Raw genomic sequence first — 17,885 nt, forward strand, 5'->3', positions numbered from 1 at the left:
CTGAAATAGTGCATGGAAAACAACGTGGAGACAAAGTAAAATGCATTCCTTTGTCAGCAAATGCTGTTGGCAGACAGATAGGAAGCACTGCTGAAGAATCACTGTGGAGAATGGCTAGAAAGCAGCCCTGAGGAGAAGGACTTGGGGGTGTTGGTGGATGAGAAGCTCAACATGAGCCGGCAATGTGTGCTTGCAGCCCAGAAAGCCAACCCCATCCTGGGCTGCATCAAGAGAAGTGTGGCCAGAAGGTTACGGGAGGTGATTCTGCCCCTCTACTCTGCACTTGCGAGACCCCACCTGGAATATTGTGTCCAGCTTTGGAGTCCTCAACACAGGAAGGACATGGACCTGTTGGAACGGGTCCAGCAGAGGGCCACAAAGATGATCAGAGGGATGGAGCACCTCCCTACGAAGACAGACTGAGAGCTGGGGTTGTTCAGCCTGGAGAAGAGAAGGCTCTGGGGAGACCTTGTAACAGCCTTTCAATATCTGAAGGGGCTACAGGAGAGCTGAGAGGGACTCTTTGTCAGGAAGGGCAGTGACAGGACAAGGGGTAAGAGTTTTAAATCGGAAGAGGGAAGATTTAGATTAGATACTAGAAAGAAATTCTTCACTGGGAGGGTGGTGAGACAGTGGAACAGGTTGCCCAGGGAGGTTGTGGCTGCCCCATCCCTGGAGGCGTCCAAGTCCAGGCTGGATGGGGCTTGGAGCAACCTGGTGTGGTGGGAGGTGTCCCTGCCCAGGGCAGGGGGTTTGAAACTGGATGATCTTTAAGGTCCCTTCCAACCCAAACCATTCTATGATTTGAAGAACCACATGTTGTTATCTCACGTGTCTTCTGGGAGGCTGGCTGTAAGGACAAGTATTTCTAACATGTTCAGTTTACAGTATTGCTTGATTCTTTTTCAGTTATGGCATACAGTAGAAGAAATCATAGTAAAAAATTGGCATTTTGCTGAATCTGCCAGTGATTATGATCTTTTGTATGAAGTCAATGGTACTCTTGGGTCCCCAGGCATTTTATGTAGTGATGGGCAGGAAGAGTGGAAGGTGGTTCCCACTCTACCCTTACCCTGTCGCTAAGCAGACAAGGCAAAAAGGCCTGTGTGCATACGTGTCTGTGTGCCTTTGTGTGCTGGGAGGGGGAGCAATGAGCAGTATCTCAGCACTACCAACACTTGCTATTTTATTTTATTTTTTAAATTTTATTTTATTTTGTGTTGCAATACTTGGTGGCTTAAAAAGACAGCAATGAAAATACTGCTCTCAGTTCCCTGACTCATGCAAGAGCAACCCCTGGCTGAGTCAGAGAGCAAAATCTGCATATATTGTGATGAGACTCTGTGAATTTTGTCTGTGAGCAGTTGCTGAAATCATAGTACATAACACTGAAGAGATTTTTCTAGAATGCTGTAAACATGTTCTGCTTTGCTGTGCCAAAGCATTTCCTCACAAAAATTAGCTTTTTTAGAGATTCTGAAAGCAAAACATGAAAAAAGAAAAAAACATTAGTCTCATGCTTTATTTGGGCTTTTCTTATTCTTGGATCTCAACAACCAAAAAAAAAAAAAGGAGAGAGAATGTAAAAACAGGATGCAATTAAGTGGAATCAGAAATGAAGTAGAAAAAGTAGAAGAGACCATGGTGTAAGAAACCAGCGGGGGTTTACAGCACAACGGCTTCCTTGGGGATGACTACTGTTGGCTGGGGTTTCTAGAGCAGAAAAAGCCTGAACCAGGGCATCCAGTCTAAACCAGATTTGATTTTTTAGTTTGGTTTAGTATGTATGAGGCAGGAAATAGCTTTGAAATGCAGCAATTTCCTCCCTAGAAAAGCAACTTACTTTGCAAATATTAAAGTCAATAGTACTGCATGCCTCTGCCAATAAGTATTTTAGCTTGAAATGGATGACAACAATTTGGATTGGGGAAAGAAATTCTTTCAGATACAACGATCTGAAGGAGAGAGAACAAAGGAAACTTTTTCTGAAGTATTTGTTTGGTGGTAAGGGTTTGTCATATTATTGTTACAGAGAAATATTTCTTACCAGCAGAGAAATAAATACTGATACCATGAAAACTAATAGTTATGTCTATTGGCTTCATGCTTCTGCTTAAAATACCAGCTGTGTTTGCAAGGTAGCCATCTCTGCCCCTTGTCTACAAGTATACTTCAGTATCAAAACCTAATCCTACTTGGCTTTCATTAAAAACAAACCAATATTCCTACAGAGGCATAAAAGCCACAGCAGTTCTCACCCACGCTTTCTGCAACATCTTCCACAACCTTTATAAAACTGATTGAAAGAAGGCAATTCTGAGCAGGTTTAGATTTGTATCTGTTGGTTTGAATGTTTAAGCTTAGATTTTCATACAGTTGTCTAAAAGACAACTCCTTCACTGCCTGTAAAATCCAGACTTTAGGTCACCTAATAAGAGTTTATGCTTTTAATGCTAAAGCCATAATGACAAACCGAGCCCTTGGCCCACGCTAAATTGGTCCCACGGCACGGAAATGCAAGTGCAAACATAAAAACCACATGGTGCAGTTGAGATCTCTTCCTTTTCCTGCCATTCTCAGTCCTGTTTCCATTGAAGTCCCAATCACATAAATATCAGACTTCAGAGATGTCCATCTGATGGTAGGGACAGATTTCTTTCAATGGTAGCACGCTGTGAATGACTGAATTAGGAATGGAATTTATACTGTAATGTTCTATGTGTTTTTAGAATGTGGGTTTTTTCATAATGGAGGCAGATGTGGGAAAGCAGGGGCAGATGTGGGGGCAGGCACAGGATTTTAACTGTGATAAAGAGACAATCATAGGAAATTTTCCTGAGCAGTGCTGCTATTGCTCTGGAACACGTTCACCTTCGGTGAGAATTCCTCCTTGGAGTCTGCATTCTCCAGGCAAGTTACTACCTGACTGCAAAGCTTGAGAAGTCTCTCAGCAGAGTCAAGAATCAACACGTTTCCAAGCAGACTGCCTGATCACTTGATCCAATCTAGCTAGTAGCTATTAGCATAATTATACATCAGGCACAGTCCACATCTGAAACAAGCACTCAGCACACAGACATATGGAATATCTTCCTCATGTATCATGTTTTAATTCATACCTCTGTGCTGTTAAATCTGTTGCTCATGACTCTGCAGTATTTTCCCTTATTCACCTTATTTCCAGCATTGTGCATTTTCAAGTATCAGAATTAGTAATTTGTGGTTACTGATCTAAACCGATACTGGTTTTAATCTAGTAATTGAATGTGAAATACTATTGCTGTTCTCCAAAGCTCAGTTACAGATAGGCAATACATTTTTCAATTGAGGCAATAAAGCTATTTTTAAAGGCTGCAGGAGCATGATGGGGACAAATATTCTAATGCAGATATATGACTTTTTTTAGTAATCCTTGCTTTAAATATTTTTTTCCTGTCTTGAATTTTTAGTTCAGCATAAAGTTAACAATAATGTTCTTTGCAACATTATTAAGTATTTAAAACACAGAGAAGACCAATTAGTGAAGGCAGCCATATGTTCAGTGATTCTTATCTTGAGATAATTGTTCACTAGGGCGTGTATTATGCATCTGACACAATCTGTAGGAAGTCTGCCCTCACATCTGTAACACTTACCTCTTTACTCCAGGAACCCTGAGCAGTCCAAGTCCTGGCTGGGATCTGGGTGCCAGCTGTTTCACAGACTACAGGAGACAGAGACGTGTCCTAGCGCCATATGGTAGTGCTGGAAGGTAAAGGCTAATATCATTAAGGAGAAGATATACCTTACTGGCTAATTTTTGGTGATGGAATCAAGTTTTTTTGATAGAATGACTGGAAAGATGTACCTTTGTCATCATGCGTTTTATCCACCCAAGGGTCCTTGTTAAAAAAAGAATATTATTGAGTAGTGGAATAAGTGAATCAATTCTAAAGAATAAAATTGCACTGTGCTGAGCTGTATGGGAGCCCTTACACAGATTTCACTACTTCTGTCCTATCATAACAGCAACACTTGTTTCTTGAAACGTTAAGCATAAAAACTCACTGTATTTTGTTGCTGTTCATCATGGCTTTGGACCTTCACCCTCAGAAAACAGCTTAAAGGTGGGAAGCAAAGGAAAGCAAAATATTTGTTAGTATCTTGCAGGTTTTACGTGTCCTGTGATACTGAACTCCTGGGAGCTCGTCAAACAAATTACTCATCAGTGTCAATTTTCCTGACCAGATATACACGAGCCACTAGGGAGCACAGGATATGCAGTAATTTAATGGGAATTCTTTGCCATACAATGGCTTCATACCAGACCCAGCTGTAAACAAGAAATTTACCCTTTTCATGGTGGGTAGAAAGTGATTCAAGTTCTCCAGTAACTGCCATTGGAACAGGAGCTTTCTGAAGCAGCAGAGATCAGGGCACGCTCCTTGGAAGCGCCTCAAGAAGCTGGAAAATGGAGAGGGAGCTGTGAATTGCCCTGGTCTTGTTCGGCGGGTTATCATTTGTAGAAGGCCTGGCATAACATTGTAGTGGTACAGAGCTAAAATGCAATTCCTGTGTTTGCTCAGAGGAATAAAAATGAAAGTTAAACAAGAGGAAGATGTTATAATTGATAGACTTTGCAGACTGTCGTAAGAACAACGCAGAGGTGCTAAAATTGAATAATCAGTTTTAGTATACCCATTTTTCTTCTGATTGTGTTGTCACAATAGTTACAGTGAGGTTGATCTTGTGAGGCAGGCTGCAGTCTTGCCTTGTTTGAGCGCACAGGTCAGGGTTGAGGGTTAAGCCAGCTGCAGCTCTCTCCAGCTGCTGCCCAGTTAGCTTTTCCAGAGGCAGTGTGGCACACAGAGGGTTAGTCCTTCTGCCTGAGGAGTCACTCAGAAGAAAATGAAGAGGAAAGAGAGACAGAGGGATTCCTCTTTCCCCATCAGACTGCAGGATAGGATCAGCACGTATGGGGCAGTAATACATACTATACTATATTATATAAATAATGTGTTGCAGACTGTGGGAATAGAAGCCTTGGAGCAGCTCGTCCTCCTTGTGATCTTGTTTACGTGCTGCCTGGAAGGTGCAGGAAGCGATTTGTCTGTATTCTGTTGGCAAGGAAACAGAAGTATTTCATACTCTCTCCACCGTCACTCTACAGACACACTGCCACTAGATGGTGGCATGAAGCAGAGGATTTTAGCATTTGTAGGACCAACACAGCTGGGAAGCTGAAATGAGCCTTCTCAGCCCTTCATATCTCAACACACAGGCTTTGCAAACTCCGCAGCTTGTACCCTGTGCAGCACTAGGGCAGTCTCAGGCTATTTGGAGAGAAATCTTCACCTTAGTGCGTTTGTCCCCATGGCAGGACAGCAGCTACAGTGCAACAGGGACAGTTTGTGCCAATAGCCCTGTGATCTCCAGCCCATCTGTGACTCTAACACCACAGCACAGTCCTGCCTGCACAGCACCTCCTGTGCCATGGGACCAAACAGCCTTCAGGATCTCACTCCTGAACTGCCACCGCACCTAGTGCCTTATTTTAAAACCACTTAGATTAGGGAAGGGAATCACAGAGGCAAAGAAAAGTGCATGGCAGCTAGATCTGCAAAAAACACATGGAGACACCTAGAAAGTATTTCCAGGGTGACTTGCTTTTTTGTGCAATTTGTTAAGTCAGTAGACTCTGTTGAAGACTACATATTTAGGTTTCAGATATTTTCAACCTTGTTCAAACAAATGAACTTAGGAGTTTACTTGGGTTAAATGGGAAAAGTTAAGAAAAAAAGCAACTGAGACTTGCATTGCTTAGTCATTTATCAGCTTCATTGTCAGAATTAATAACCAGTGAACAGTTGAACAGGGTGGATGGTGCAGAGTTACAGTCATGCGAAAGGAGAAGGGTTATAACAGAATTTCCTTAGCGTGTCAGGCATGAGCAGGGCTCAACATACCTATACAATTTTAAAGATTTTTTTTTCTAATGCTTGAATATTTAATAATATTTCAAGGTGTTCAAGGCCAGGCTGGATGGGGCTTTGAGGGAGATGTCTAGAGGGAGATGCCCCTGCCCAGGGCAGGGGGTGAGACTGGGTGGTCTGTAAGGTCTCATCTAACCCAAAGCAACCTATGAATATCAGCAAGCTAGACAAATTCAAACTAAATGCCCCTTTGACAACTGATGAATGGCCTTACCCCTGTTTCACTGTGTCACGTTTGGGCCAGACTGGCCAATGACAACACAACAGATGCTCTCTCCCACCTCTTGCTCCAAGGAGAGAAAGGAGAGAGATAAAGAGATTTATGAGTTTAGAAGAAACTAAACTACTTTAATTAAAATATTAATATAATTATATTAATATAATATATACATATATTTTATATATAATTAATATATAATTATATAAAATAAAAAGGAAACAACAAAGTAGATACGATACATACAAAACCATACCAAATTCCCAAGAAGATGTCACCAGTGGGCACTGTAGAAGTCCCAGGCTGGACTCAGCAATGAGGGAGACAAACTGACAAGAGCCCCCCTCAGGCATCAGCCACTGAAGGAGTCCTAATTCTTTGCTCCCTCAGCTTTTATACTGAGCATGGATGGGAGGGAACACCCCGTTGGTCAGTTTGGGTCACCTGCCCTGTCCCCTCCTCCCCACAGCTGCCACCCCTCTGGGGCAAACAACCGCTTCAGCTGACCCTGATTGTCACAGCACGGGGTGAGCAGTCTGCCAGCTGCAGGGGGTTAGAAGAGGCTTAGCCAAGAAATTAAACTGTTGACCTCAAAGTTGTCTCTGCTCCACCCCAAAGCAGGACACATTGTATGGGCTTATAATTGTGTGCAATGTTTGAAATTAGTTAAATCCTCTCCTAAAACAGCATAGTGGGTGAGTGACAGCTGTAAAGGGGATGTGGATCAATAGGAGTGCTGGAAAATTTACAGCCAAACTACAGAATTTCCTTAGCGTGTCAGGCATGAGCAGGGCTCAACATACCTATACAATTTTAAAGATTTTTTTTTCTAATGCTTGAATATTTAATAATATTTCAAGGTGTTCAAGGCCAGGCTGGATGGGGCTTTGAGGGAGATGTCTAGAGGGAGATGCCCCTGCCCAGGGCAGGGGGTGAGACTGGGTGGTCTGTAAGGTCTCATCTAACCCAAAGCAACCTATGAATATCAGCAAGCTAGACAAATTCAAACTAAATGCCCCTTTGACAACTGATGAATGGCCTTACCCCTGTTTCACTGTGTCACGTTTGGGCCAGACTGGCCAATGACAACACAACAGATGCTCTCTCCCACCTCTTGCTCCAAGGAGAGAAAGGAGAGAGATAAAGAGATTTATGAGTTTAGAAGAAACTAAACTACTTTAATTAAAATATTAATATAATTATATTAATATAATATATACATATATTTTATATATAATTAATATATAATTATATAAAATAAAAAGGAAACAACAAAGTAGATACGATACATACAAAACCATACCAAATTCCCAAGAAGATGTCACCAGTGGGCACTGTAGAAGTCCCAGGCTGGACTCAGCAATGAGGGAGACAAACTGACAAGAGCCCCCCTCAGGCATCAGCCACTGAAGGAGTCCTAATTCTTTGCTCCCTCAGCTTTTATACTGAGCATGGATGGGAGGGAACACCCCGTTGGTCAGTTTGGGTCACCTGCCCTGTCCCCTCCTCCCCACAGCTGCCACCCCTCTGGGGCAAACAACCGCTTCAGCTGACCCTGATTGTCACAGCACGGGGTGAGCAGTCTGCCAGCTGCAGGGGGTTAGAAGAGGCTTAGCCAAGAAATTAAACTGTTGACCTCAAAGTTGTCTCTGCTCCACCCCAAAGCAGGACACATTGTATGGGCTTATAATTGTGTGCAATGTTTGAAATTAGTTAAATCCTCTCCTAAAACAGCATAGTGGGTGAGTGACAGCTGTAAAGGGGATGTGGATCAATAGGAGTGCTGGAAAATTTACAGCCAAACTGAAGGAACGTATGCTTTGCTCCCTTATTAAGCACTCATCTACAAGGATTGATTTTTTGGCAGAGGGGAGACAGCCAACAGTTGTAATTCAGCATTTCATGGGCTATGGTTGTCTCAGTTTCCTGTGTCCCTCTGGCCATTCTGGAGAGGCACTGGCAGATTCTGGCTTGGCTTAACTATTTAAATAATTTCAGGCCATAGTCAAGTGACCTGCATTACAATGCAGTGACTTGATTTTAAGCCTTTGGTAATGAGCTGGAGATATTTTGTGTTTAGTCCTAATGGAGATCCATCTCTTCTCGTAGTGTGTGATTGCTTTGTGTCGATCGATGGGAGATAATTCATTTCACACTCTTCACAGTCAAGAAAAATGAACCCACGTATGACTTTAAGAAGTAGCTGGAAATTACCCCATTGAATACCCTGCTGCTTGTGTTATTGTTTTACACATAACTCATATAAAGCAGAACAGACTACGAGGTGATACTTGGTATAAGAAATGGTATGCATAAAGATATTTTCTAATGAGTAGGGTGCCCTGCAGTAGCGGGGAGGAGTGGTGGCTGTGGTTTTGGCTCTGGGCTAGGACTCGGGGCGGTCAGTTCTCGGCTGAGGCTGGTGACCCCTCACAGCCCGACCCAGCCCTGGCTGTGTCCACGGCCACGGTGCTGCTGCAGCCTCCCCAGGGGAACGCCTGCTCTTTGTGCAGCAGTGTGGGTCTCTGCTGGCTGGCAGAGGGGAGCTGAGCTGTGTTTGTCCCCGTGGCAGGGCAGTGCAGGCAGTGCCGCAGGCGGGTGGGCAGACAGGGCTGTGACCCGGCTGCCGTTAGCGCTGACACACCCGGCACAGCCTTTTACAACCACTTCTATTCCCTAGATGAACTACAGAGGCAGGAACTTTCTATTTTCACCATGCAATCGCATGCCTTCCCAGTGAGCACGGCCTGTTCCTGGCCGGTGTTCGACAGGGCTGTGAGCGACACCTGAACGTCCTCTGTCTGTATCACCCGCTCTGCCCTCGCCCCCTGGGAGTGCTCCCCTCTTTAAATAAAGTGTGGGAGTTGTGCAGTTTGAACAGAGAAATGCTTTGAACATATAAAAAGAACCAAAACCTTAATGTTATGTACAAGTGCCCACATTTGGCAGGTACATGTGATGGTGTCACTGAAGAAGCTGTTGCAGTCTCTTTTGAAAACTCCATAAAGTATTCCTGCTCTGATACATTTTCTTGTCCTCACACCCCCCCCTTGCCTACGGTTGGGATTAATTCTTGAAGTTTCTTTTTCAACTTCACTTTATTTTTTAAACGTACTAGTTTCCACAGACCAGGGATACTGTTGTCTGGATCGTTTCCTTGCAGGAGCTGGCATGTCGCTGCAGAGTCAGAGCATGCTCAATGGCAAAGCACTTTAGCACAGATCATCATCATCATCCTTTGAATCACTAATTTCGTGCGTAGGCTTAACCCTCCTCCTAATAGTTCCACTGATGGAGCTGAGTGTGTGCCGGTTGGTTTCTGGGGTGACACTGCTGCTGGTGAGTGGTGGGTTCTCATCAGTCTTCATAAGGCTTCCAGTTACACCCTGATGGATCCCAGTCCCAAGCCCACCCTGGGGCAGTGACCAGCTCGTGTGAATGGTGGGCTCTGCCCTAGACATTTCAGGTAGTCTGTATGGTGGTGGTGACAGGCAGAGCATCCATGTGTTACGCTGGCCTTCTCCCAGTTTGTCTTCAGTAATGCATGAAACAGAGTATGTAACACACAGGAACTTCTTTCATAGCCTTTGTTTCTTTACTTCACTTATTTAAATGTAGCTTTATATCAATTTGGTTCAGCAGCAGAGCCTGCTGCTCTCTGTTCTAGAGGGATACCTGGAAATACAGTCCCTTTTGTCTACCTGATGTTTGTATGTGCAGGATAGATGGCATGTTATTGTGAATATACCTTTCCTAACCTTCATTTTAATAGCAAAACAATTGATATTAGAGCTTGACATCAACAGCACATGAGGCTTATTTTCTCCAATAAACTCTATTGCAGATGTTGCATTAGAATGGAGCATAGTGCAGGAGCAGGAGGTCAATGCAGAGCAGGAGGCAGCACCTCGCTGTCAGGTATGAGGGTGGTTGGCATCGGGCAGTGCTTTTTGCAGAGCAGGTGTTGCATTCTGGTTGGGTTGGTGCGTATGGTGCACATCTCTTATGGCCTGTGGCCACAGGGTTTTTAGAAAGTGATGCATCCATGTGGAACTCTGCGTTTGGGCTCAGTCCAGATGTGAGTCATGGCATGGGAAATGGGAACATTCCCCGTGCTCTAAGCCATGGAAGAATGAAAAAAATATACTTTCCCAGTTGTTTTTTAATCTTTTCACCAGAAAGTTATACAGAGAATGTAAGTGTTCTGTAAGAGGGGGTAAAATGAAATGATGCTAAAATCTGACAAAGCATTAAGTTACTTTTTGAGTAAACTAATTAAACATATGCCAAACTTAGAAACCTGTAATGAATCCTTTCCCATCAAACACCCTCCTCGACCACAGGCAAGGCTGAGGGAAACGTACGGTGTGGCTGTCTCCTGTGTTTCAGCCCTCCTGAAGACCAGGTTTACCTTCCCAAGACTTAAAGCTCTGGCTTCTTTCCTTGGAAAAACGCAGGCTGTTGCTTTTCACCTGCCGTGCCTGCTCCAGCTTCTGAAAGGGCTGACAGAAAGCCTCTGGGACGCGGTGCCGTGGGTTTTGTCTCTGGTTTGGCACCCCCCGTTCTAACGCGCTGCCAGAAATGACCTCGCGCTCCTGGCAGAGTCAAATTAAAGTCTCAGTGGCAGCTCCGTCTTTTCTTCTCAACATTGAGAGCAGCCTTTGGACAGTGAACGTTTACTCTGAGCAATAATCCACTCCAGATACTCTACTGCAGCTTGCCCCGGGTTTGTGGGGACACCAGCCCCGTGAGGAGGTGCCAGCTGAATCCAGCGCCGCGGCGGCTGGTCCCTGCGCCCAGCGCGTGACGCTGCGGTGACGCTGTTCCGTTGCTTTCAGCAGGCTGGGTCTGGAGTCAGTCTGGTGTGTGGAGCCATACAGCTGGGGGGGGGCTTCACTGTCCTACGTCGCCTTCACAAAACCCAATCAACTGCTTTTCTGGGGTTAGCCCAAGATTCCTCTAGAATATTCCAGTTGCACGTTTTAAGCATATCTGATTGGGTTGTATGAAAATAGCACATCCAGGATGATTACACTAGCACAGCTACTTATCATGTAATTATCAACTCTACTGTTAATTAAAATGCTCTAAAGAAAGCTAAGTAAATATTAAAAAAAATAATTTGATAACCCGAAAAACCTAATAAGAGCAAAAAGAAAACTCCCTATTTGTTGACAATACATGCATTTTATACTGATGAATGCCCTGCAAGCTGTATGCATCTAAATTTAAAATATTTAGAATCTTAAATAAAGTAATGGTATCTCTGGTTAAAGGAGCTCACAGTGCCACTCTGATGGGATTGTGAGCCAAGGAAGACCCTGGTGGCTGGTTCCTGGTTTCCTTTGCAGCCTGTGACTTCTCCCACCCCCCACTGCTGTTACTGCCCTCTCTGCCCCTTCGCCCCTTGCCCCTTTCCCAGTCGGGGCTGGAGCAGCCCAACCGATGAAGGAAAAGTGAATTTACCTTTTAATGTAAACCTGGAGCAGCCCCACTTACCTGTTCTTATTTCACTGCTGCCATCAGGACACCCAGAATCACTGAAAACCAAAGAGAAGTGCCATGACGAGGAACAATAATCCTGATTACAGACAGTGTAAAAGGAACAGACTCCCCATAGGGGGGAGGAAAGTATGTGATTTAGTTACTTAAAATAATCAAAGATTTTTATTGTCAATAAAACCAAGCAGAACGTAGTCAATATGGAGACTGTAATTTCTATGAAAGCAAGATCATCTTAATTTTCCTGGGGAGAGCAAGGAGAGGAGCAGAGGAGGGATGGGAAGAAAACAGGATAGAGGTCAGAAATATCTTGGATTGCCCGTATCAAAGGCAAAAATACCCATCTCGGGAGCAACAGAAGGAAGGTGTGTCATCTCACGCTGTGCTCTGCCAGCCTGGAAAATCAGAATATCCACACTGAAGGAAGCTGGGAAATGGCCCAAATGTTTTGATATATTTAACCTCCTTAAATCCCTGCAATTAGACTTCATATTCATGGTATTTGTTCCAAATATCACACACAGACAATGAAAAAAAAAATGAGCAGGGAGCAGCTTTCCATGGATGAGACGTCCATATTTATTGTTATTCCATGTGCATAGAAAATGGCAGTGAAGTTCCTTATGGAATGGGGGGGGATGGGAGAGGGGAGACACCGGACTGGACTTTGTGCTTCAGAATTACAATAGGCATTTTTAAAAGTTGGGTTTTTTTCTTTTAAAATTTATAACATTTTCTTGGAATTGTTTTTGTGCACGATGTTTCAAATTCCTTTTAAAATGACAGACTGCGTTACAAATGGATGGCACTTGAACCGATGTGGCATTTCCATATTTACACCAACAGAGGAATTTACAAGACGGAATAGCGTACAATCCTGACATTTAGTAATAGCAATAAAACAAGGTCATCCATTGTATTGTTTCTGTACAAACTATCAGAACAAGACTTTTATTCACAGAAAAAAAAAAAAAAAAACAGCTGTAATTTGCTCTGACCTACACGCTTTCCAAATGCATTTTACTCAATTCTCAAACCTTTCATCACATCGCCCACACCCTCACCAGACTACAGGAGCTACAAGTAATTATACCTAACACCTAAACAGAGCAAAACACCATCCCTTCCAGGTTTTCTTCCTGACAATTCCTCACTCAAAAAAAAATAAAAATAAAATCTTCCTTGTTCCTTCTTTTATTTCACTTTCACATTTCACAACCGACACAGCAAACGAGGCCATTCCGTTTCTTCCCAAGCAAGATGAGAAACACACCGTTGTTCTCCTCTTTGATGCTACACCCAGGAGTCGGGTGACCCTGGGTACTGTTCTGCTCGATAAGAAGATCGTCTGGTGGAATAAAAGTCTACGTAATTCGTGGTTGATTTCAGTCCGTACTGGGTCGTGTAATCTGCTGTAGCAGGAAAGTGAACGCGGTCGTCGAAATAGGGGTCTTCGTAGCTGTGTGGGGACTGCAGGTACAGTCTGTAGGCATCATAGTTCTTCCTGTTGGTGTCCTCTTGACTGTAGTACAATTGCTGATGCTGTTGACAAAATGACAGAAAAATAAGCTTTAGAAATAGAATTAGCAGAGATAATACTAATTTCTCAAACTCACACCCATCACACAGACCCTTTCCCTGACTGAGGGTGCAGCTCTACCCAAGATGACAGCAACAGGGGATTCAAACCTCTGTGAAATGCACCTCGTTTGTAAATGAAACGAAATGGGAAAAGCTCTCAGCCTGCCCGCACCTCCTGCACCCTGGGGGTGACCTCCAAAGGCAGTACTGGGAGAGCAGAAGTACAGAACCTGGCCACACCTCCCCAAAACCCCAGAGTCAGGTCAGAAAAGTGGTCTCAGATCCCACCGTCAGAAGAACACGCTCCAAATGTGACCACAGGAAGAAAAGCCCAGGGTGCTGGCAGCAGAGCAGCACCGTGAGCGGGAGCACAGGGAGCCTGGAGCCCGACTGCGCCGGGACACGCTCCCAAACCGGCACCGATGTGACGGAGTCGGCTCCAGCTGCCACCGGTCCCAGCGACCGCCGTGGGGAGGTACCGGGGGTGTCCCAGAACAGAACTGGGGAGTCACCTGTAGCCGCCGGTTCTGTTCTCGTGCTGGTGAGGAGTAGGAACTGATGTAAATTGGGGAAGGTTTGCTGGAACCTGTGAGAAAACAGTTCATGGCGTAAACTTCAGTCTTTACTCTCCCATCGACAAGTCATTTGCTTCCATTTTACCCAGAAGAAATTACGCAGCACCCAAACAACTCTGCAGATTTTAGCATCTACTGATAACAAAACACCATAAAGGCAAATTTTGTCCCTCAGCAGTAGTTACATTGAAACCAAAAGGCTTTTTTGTGTCCCTGGCTTTTGTTTTACAGACAAATAACCTTTAAACCAAGGAATTTCCTCCTCTTTAGTCACTGCCATCTCTGTTGGTTTGTGACTTGGGTCAAATACTTAGAAAGAAAAGGGAGATCAGGGAAAAGATGAATTCTTGGTGTAATTTAATAATAGACTAGTATTATATTATTATAATATACAACTGCATGTTATTATTTATTACATAATAATAAATGTAATGTGCATAATAAACAATTTTCTGTAATATGATTTTAAATAAAAATTCTGAACACCTCTTACCCCCCAGTATCTAAACAGCCCTGCTCTGACTCTGCAGTTATAAGGAACACGGCAGGGACAGGGGAAACCTGCTCCGTTCCACACGCAGGGAGAGCAATAAATCAAAGTGGAAACAGCGTTAGGTAGTCACAAGCTGCTGGTGCAACTGTCCCTATTGTGATCGTATCAACTCCCCCGACAAGGAATATTTGTGTATTCCAGTTAAAAGCCCACCGAACTAGTAACTTACCAGTATAAATGTCTTTATGTGTAATGACGTCGCCTTGGTTATTGTAATACTGCATAGAAGGTTGCGTTCTGTCGTACTCAGAGCGGGGTTCTCTAATTCCTAAGAGGGCTGGAGATGAGGACGTGCTGCCAACTGGAGGGGAGAGAGAGATTATCAGTCACCCTGTCCCCCCCCCGGCCTCCTCTTCGTTCTCATCCCTTCCTCCTAACACCTACACCGAGACAGGAGACCGCATCCACCTCTGTTTGCAGATGATGTGCTTTGTTTGCATTTAGATGCTGATACTCCTGCTAATGCTCATGGGTTTATGTAGGTTTTGCTTAAACAGAGGGTTGTGCAGCACCGGAGGCAGGACTGGGTCCTGTGCGTCGCACTGGGGCAGCTGAAGGAGCTCTGGGCACCATGGACACGCTGCTTTCCCTCCCTGCGACACTACGGGTGTGTTCTTGGAGCAAACCAAACCTCTGTCTGAGTCCTTGCTTTTCAAGTCAACCATGTCATGAAGGAATGTGTGAGCATCGTCACTTTTATGTAGAGAAGTAATTAAACAGGAGTATCGTAGGAACTGGTCGCTTATTTCACCAGTCATGGCAGACAGGCGTTTCTCGGCGTTAACAGATTATTCACGTAAAACTAGATGAGTAAATTGTATAAAATAAAATGCCAAATGAGGACAATATACAAGGCTTTGGGTAGGATTTGTATCAGCCCCCTCATGAAGATCTAAGTCCTAGCACTGAAAATGTTAAAGGAACAAAGGTGAGAAATAAATGAGGAGTCAGAAAAGTAAGATTTTTGTGTGTGCCTTGCCCATCCCAATGGGACGTGACACCACTGGGAATGAAAACAGTCCCCGTTACTGGTCTGTTGCTTTCTCTCGAGTCCCACGTTCTGTGAGGCTGCACCTACAGCGTCAGTGAGGGGCCTGGGAGAGGGAGAGAGTTGGTGCAAAGCCCAGGTGAGTCCTCTGGGTGTTTCCTGGCCCATGAACGAGAGCCCGCGAGCAGCCGGCGCTCATTCCCGGTCTGGAAGTGGCTGATCCAGCTTCATCCCAGAAGAAGACAATTCCCACGTTGTGAGCCTGCAGCACAACATGGGGTGGCAGGTGCCCGTCAGTGAACCTCTCCGTTTCGTGACTGACCTGACTGTATGACCGGTGACATCTGCTGATTTGTTGTCGATAAAGAAGGATGTGACTTGAACCTCTCTCGCTCTAGTGTTGATACCGGTGTAATAAAATGACTTTGATTCCACCCGTCCTGGGGCAAAAAGAAAAAAAAAAAGTCAAAATAAATTGCTTTTCATTACATTAGGAGTTTTAGTAGAACTGTTTTCCAGTGTCGGCCAATTTTGCAGGTTACCTTTTTGTAAATGCTGCGGAGATCTCGGTACTGCCATAGGGTATTCAGCACCTGGGCAGCTGCCTTGACCACCTTCAGCGACGACCTGCGGCAGTGACAGGTAGGACGTGGTTAGAAAACCCACTTCACTCCACTTGAAAAGAACAACGTTCCTGCCTACAACAGCCTAACCCCTGGTGCTGTGAAGCCCGTGCCAGGTCACCTCCCCGGGTCTCGGTACCACGTTCCTGCGGGGCCGGGGCGCTCTGTCCCACCCCAGCAGACCCCGCTGGCTGGGAAGCTGCTGGGTAGGGCAGGTTTCCCCACAGCCCACCAAAGGGCCGTGCTGGATCATCAATAGCTATTGCGATACCTCCCGACAAAGGTGCTGACGCGTTCTGACTTTGAAAAGCCCTACATATTCTATTAATCCTGTAGGTGTTCAAGAGGAGACAATTCTTTTTTCAAGACCATTTAACCTGATCAGGCCCCGTCGGTGCCATCCCTGCATGGAACTGTAAGAGCCTTGGAGACGGCAGCAGGGAACAGGCAGAGCTGGTGGCACTGCCTGCCCCTTCTCCCTGCGCCCGTCGGGCTTTGTCACCTGCTCAGCTGGCACTGCACGGGCACCTCTCTTAACTCACTGAATTTCACTGAATTTTTAGAGTTGGAAGGGACCATAGAGATCATCTAGTCCAACTCCCAGGACCACCCAGAGCTTGTCAGAGCACGTTACTCAGGAGCATCCAGGTGGGTCTTGAAGATCTCCAGAGAAGGGGACTCCACACCCTCCCTGTTCCAGGGCTCCGTCACCCTCACCATGAAAAAGTTCTTCCTCATATTCAAGTGGAACCCTTTATGTTCCACCTTGTGCCCATTCCCCCTTGTCCTCTCACTGGCAACTACTGAAAAGAGTCTGGTTCCCTCCTCCCTCAGCCCACCCTTGAGATACTTGTAGGCATTAATAAGGTCTCCCCTCAGCCTTCTCTTCTCCAGACTAAAGAGTCCCAGCTCTCTCAGCCTCTCCTCATAAGGGAGATGCTCCAGTCCTTGAATCATCTTTGTTGCCCTTCGCTGGACTCAAACACAAACGCTTCCCGCATCCTTAAGCGTTTTCCACGGACTGGAGAAACCCCCCGGGTGTGCAGTGTCTCCCACTTGCCTGTCCCCCCGCCCCTTGGTGATGTTCACCAGCTTCTCTATCCCTCCCGTGTCGGCCAGGGCTTTGGCGTTCTCCATGTTCTTGCTGGTGACCTCGTGCAGAGCGCAGCAGATGGCGGCCACCGTCTCGTCGGACAGGATGCTCGAGCCGTTGCTCCCCGGAAGGCGATTAACCAGATCTCGCATCGCGTATTTGCCTAGAAAAACCCATCAATGGGACCAAGTTAAAAAACATGCATTTTGGCAGTTGAGCTTTGAAACGACAGGACTCATCACAAACCTGCCCCTGGGAGCAGTAAGAAACACAGGATCAAACCCATGGAAACCTTCCAAGAATTCACATTTTACACAGGGTCAAGAGAGACTAGTTTTGAATTTATTTTTTTTTCCTTTTAGCGTAAAAAATGTGGGAAGTTGCATTTTTGCATTAAAGCAGGAGCATTTGTAAACAGGAACTGTTTGGAGGAAGCAGAACCACTCACGGGAAGGTGTCCCGCTATTGGTGATGACTGAAGGAGGGGGCACATTCCTGGGGTTGTTTATGGGGAGGTTAAAGAAGCCCTGACAGCACCTGGAATCTTTTTTTCTTTCAGACAATCTGTGCACCTTATTTGTGAGTCACACGGGATCAGATCTCAGGTACTGCCTGGCACACGGGATAATCCCCCTGCAGACAAAGGGAATGAACCAAAGCCAGGACATTCCGGTTTCCCTCTTTAGGCTGTGCCGTTAATTGAACGATTAATTGATTTTATTGCAGACATGTATTAGTACGTAGCAGTGACTAATTAATAAGCTTTATACAAAGCCATTAG

At 45.1% G+C, this 17,885-nt stretch overlaps 1 protein-coding gene and 1 long non-coding RNA gene across 4 annotated transcripts in view; one reads left to right on the forward strand and one right to left on the reverse strand.

The window, feature by feature from the left end:
* The first annotated feature begins 497 nt into the window (after nucleotides 1-497).
* Nucleotides 498-3,894, forward strand: LOC106902745. Its single transcript, XR_001414577.1, has 2 exons — nucleotides 498-553; nucleotides 3,649-3,894. It is a non-coding gene; the product is annotated as an uncharacterized LOC106902745 (long non-coding RNA).
* An 8,352-nt stretch (nucleotides 3,895-12,246) lies between these two features.
* The window catches only part of PKP4 (plakophilin 4), a 47,696-nt gene continuing 42,057 nt past the window's right edge, over nucleotides 12,247-17,885 (reverse strand). For all 3 annotated transcript variants that reach the window (XM_014966545.1, XM_014966544.1, XM_014966543.1), the window contains 6 exons: nucleotides 17,072-17,267; nucleotides 15,931-16,015; nucleotides 15,711-15,828; nucleotides 14,570-14,701; nucleotides 13,785-13,858; nucleotides 12,247-13,233 (listed from right to left, as the gene is read on the reverse strand). In XM_014966545.1, the coding sequence (XP_014822031.1) occupies nucleotides 12,985-13,233; nucleotides 13,785-13,858; nucleotides 14,570-14,701; nucleotides 15,711-15,828; nucleotides 15,931-16,015; nucleotides 17,072-17,267 (854 nt within the window). In that variant the 3' untranslated portion in view covers nucleotides 12,247-12,984. The remainder of the gene's footprint in view (nucleotides 13,234-13,784; nucleotides 13,859-14,569; nucleotides 14,702-15,710; nucleotides 15,829-15,930; nucleotides 16,016-17,071; nucleotides 17,268-17,885) is intronic.

This window comes from Calidris pugnax, unplaced genomic scaffold (genome assembly GCF_001431845.1).
Source record: "Calidris pugnax isolate Ruff unplaced genomic scaffold, ASM143184v1 scaffold48, whole genome shotgun sequence".
Classification (NCBI taxonomy): domain Eukaryota; kingdom Metazoa; phylum Chordata; class Aves; order Charadriiformes; family Scolopacidae; genus Calidris; species Calidris pugnax.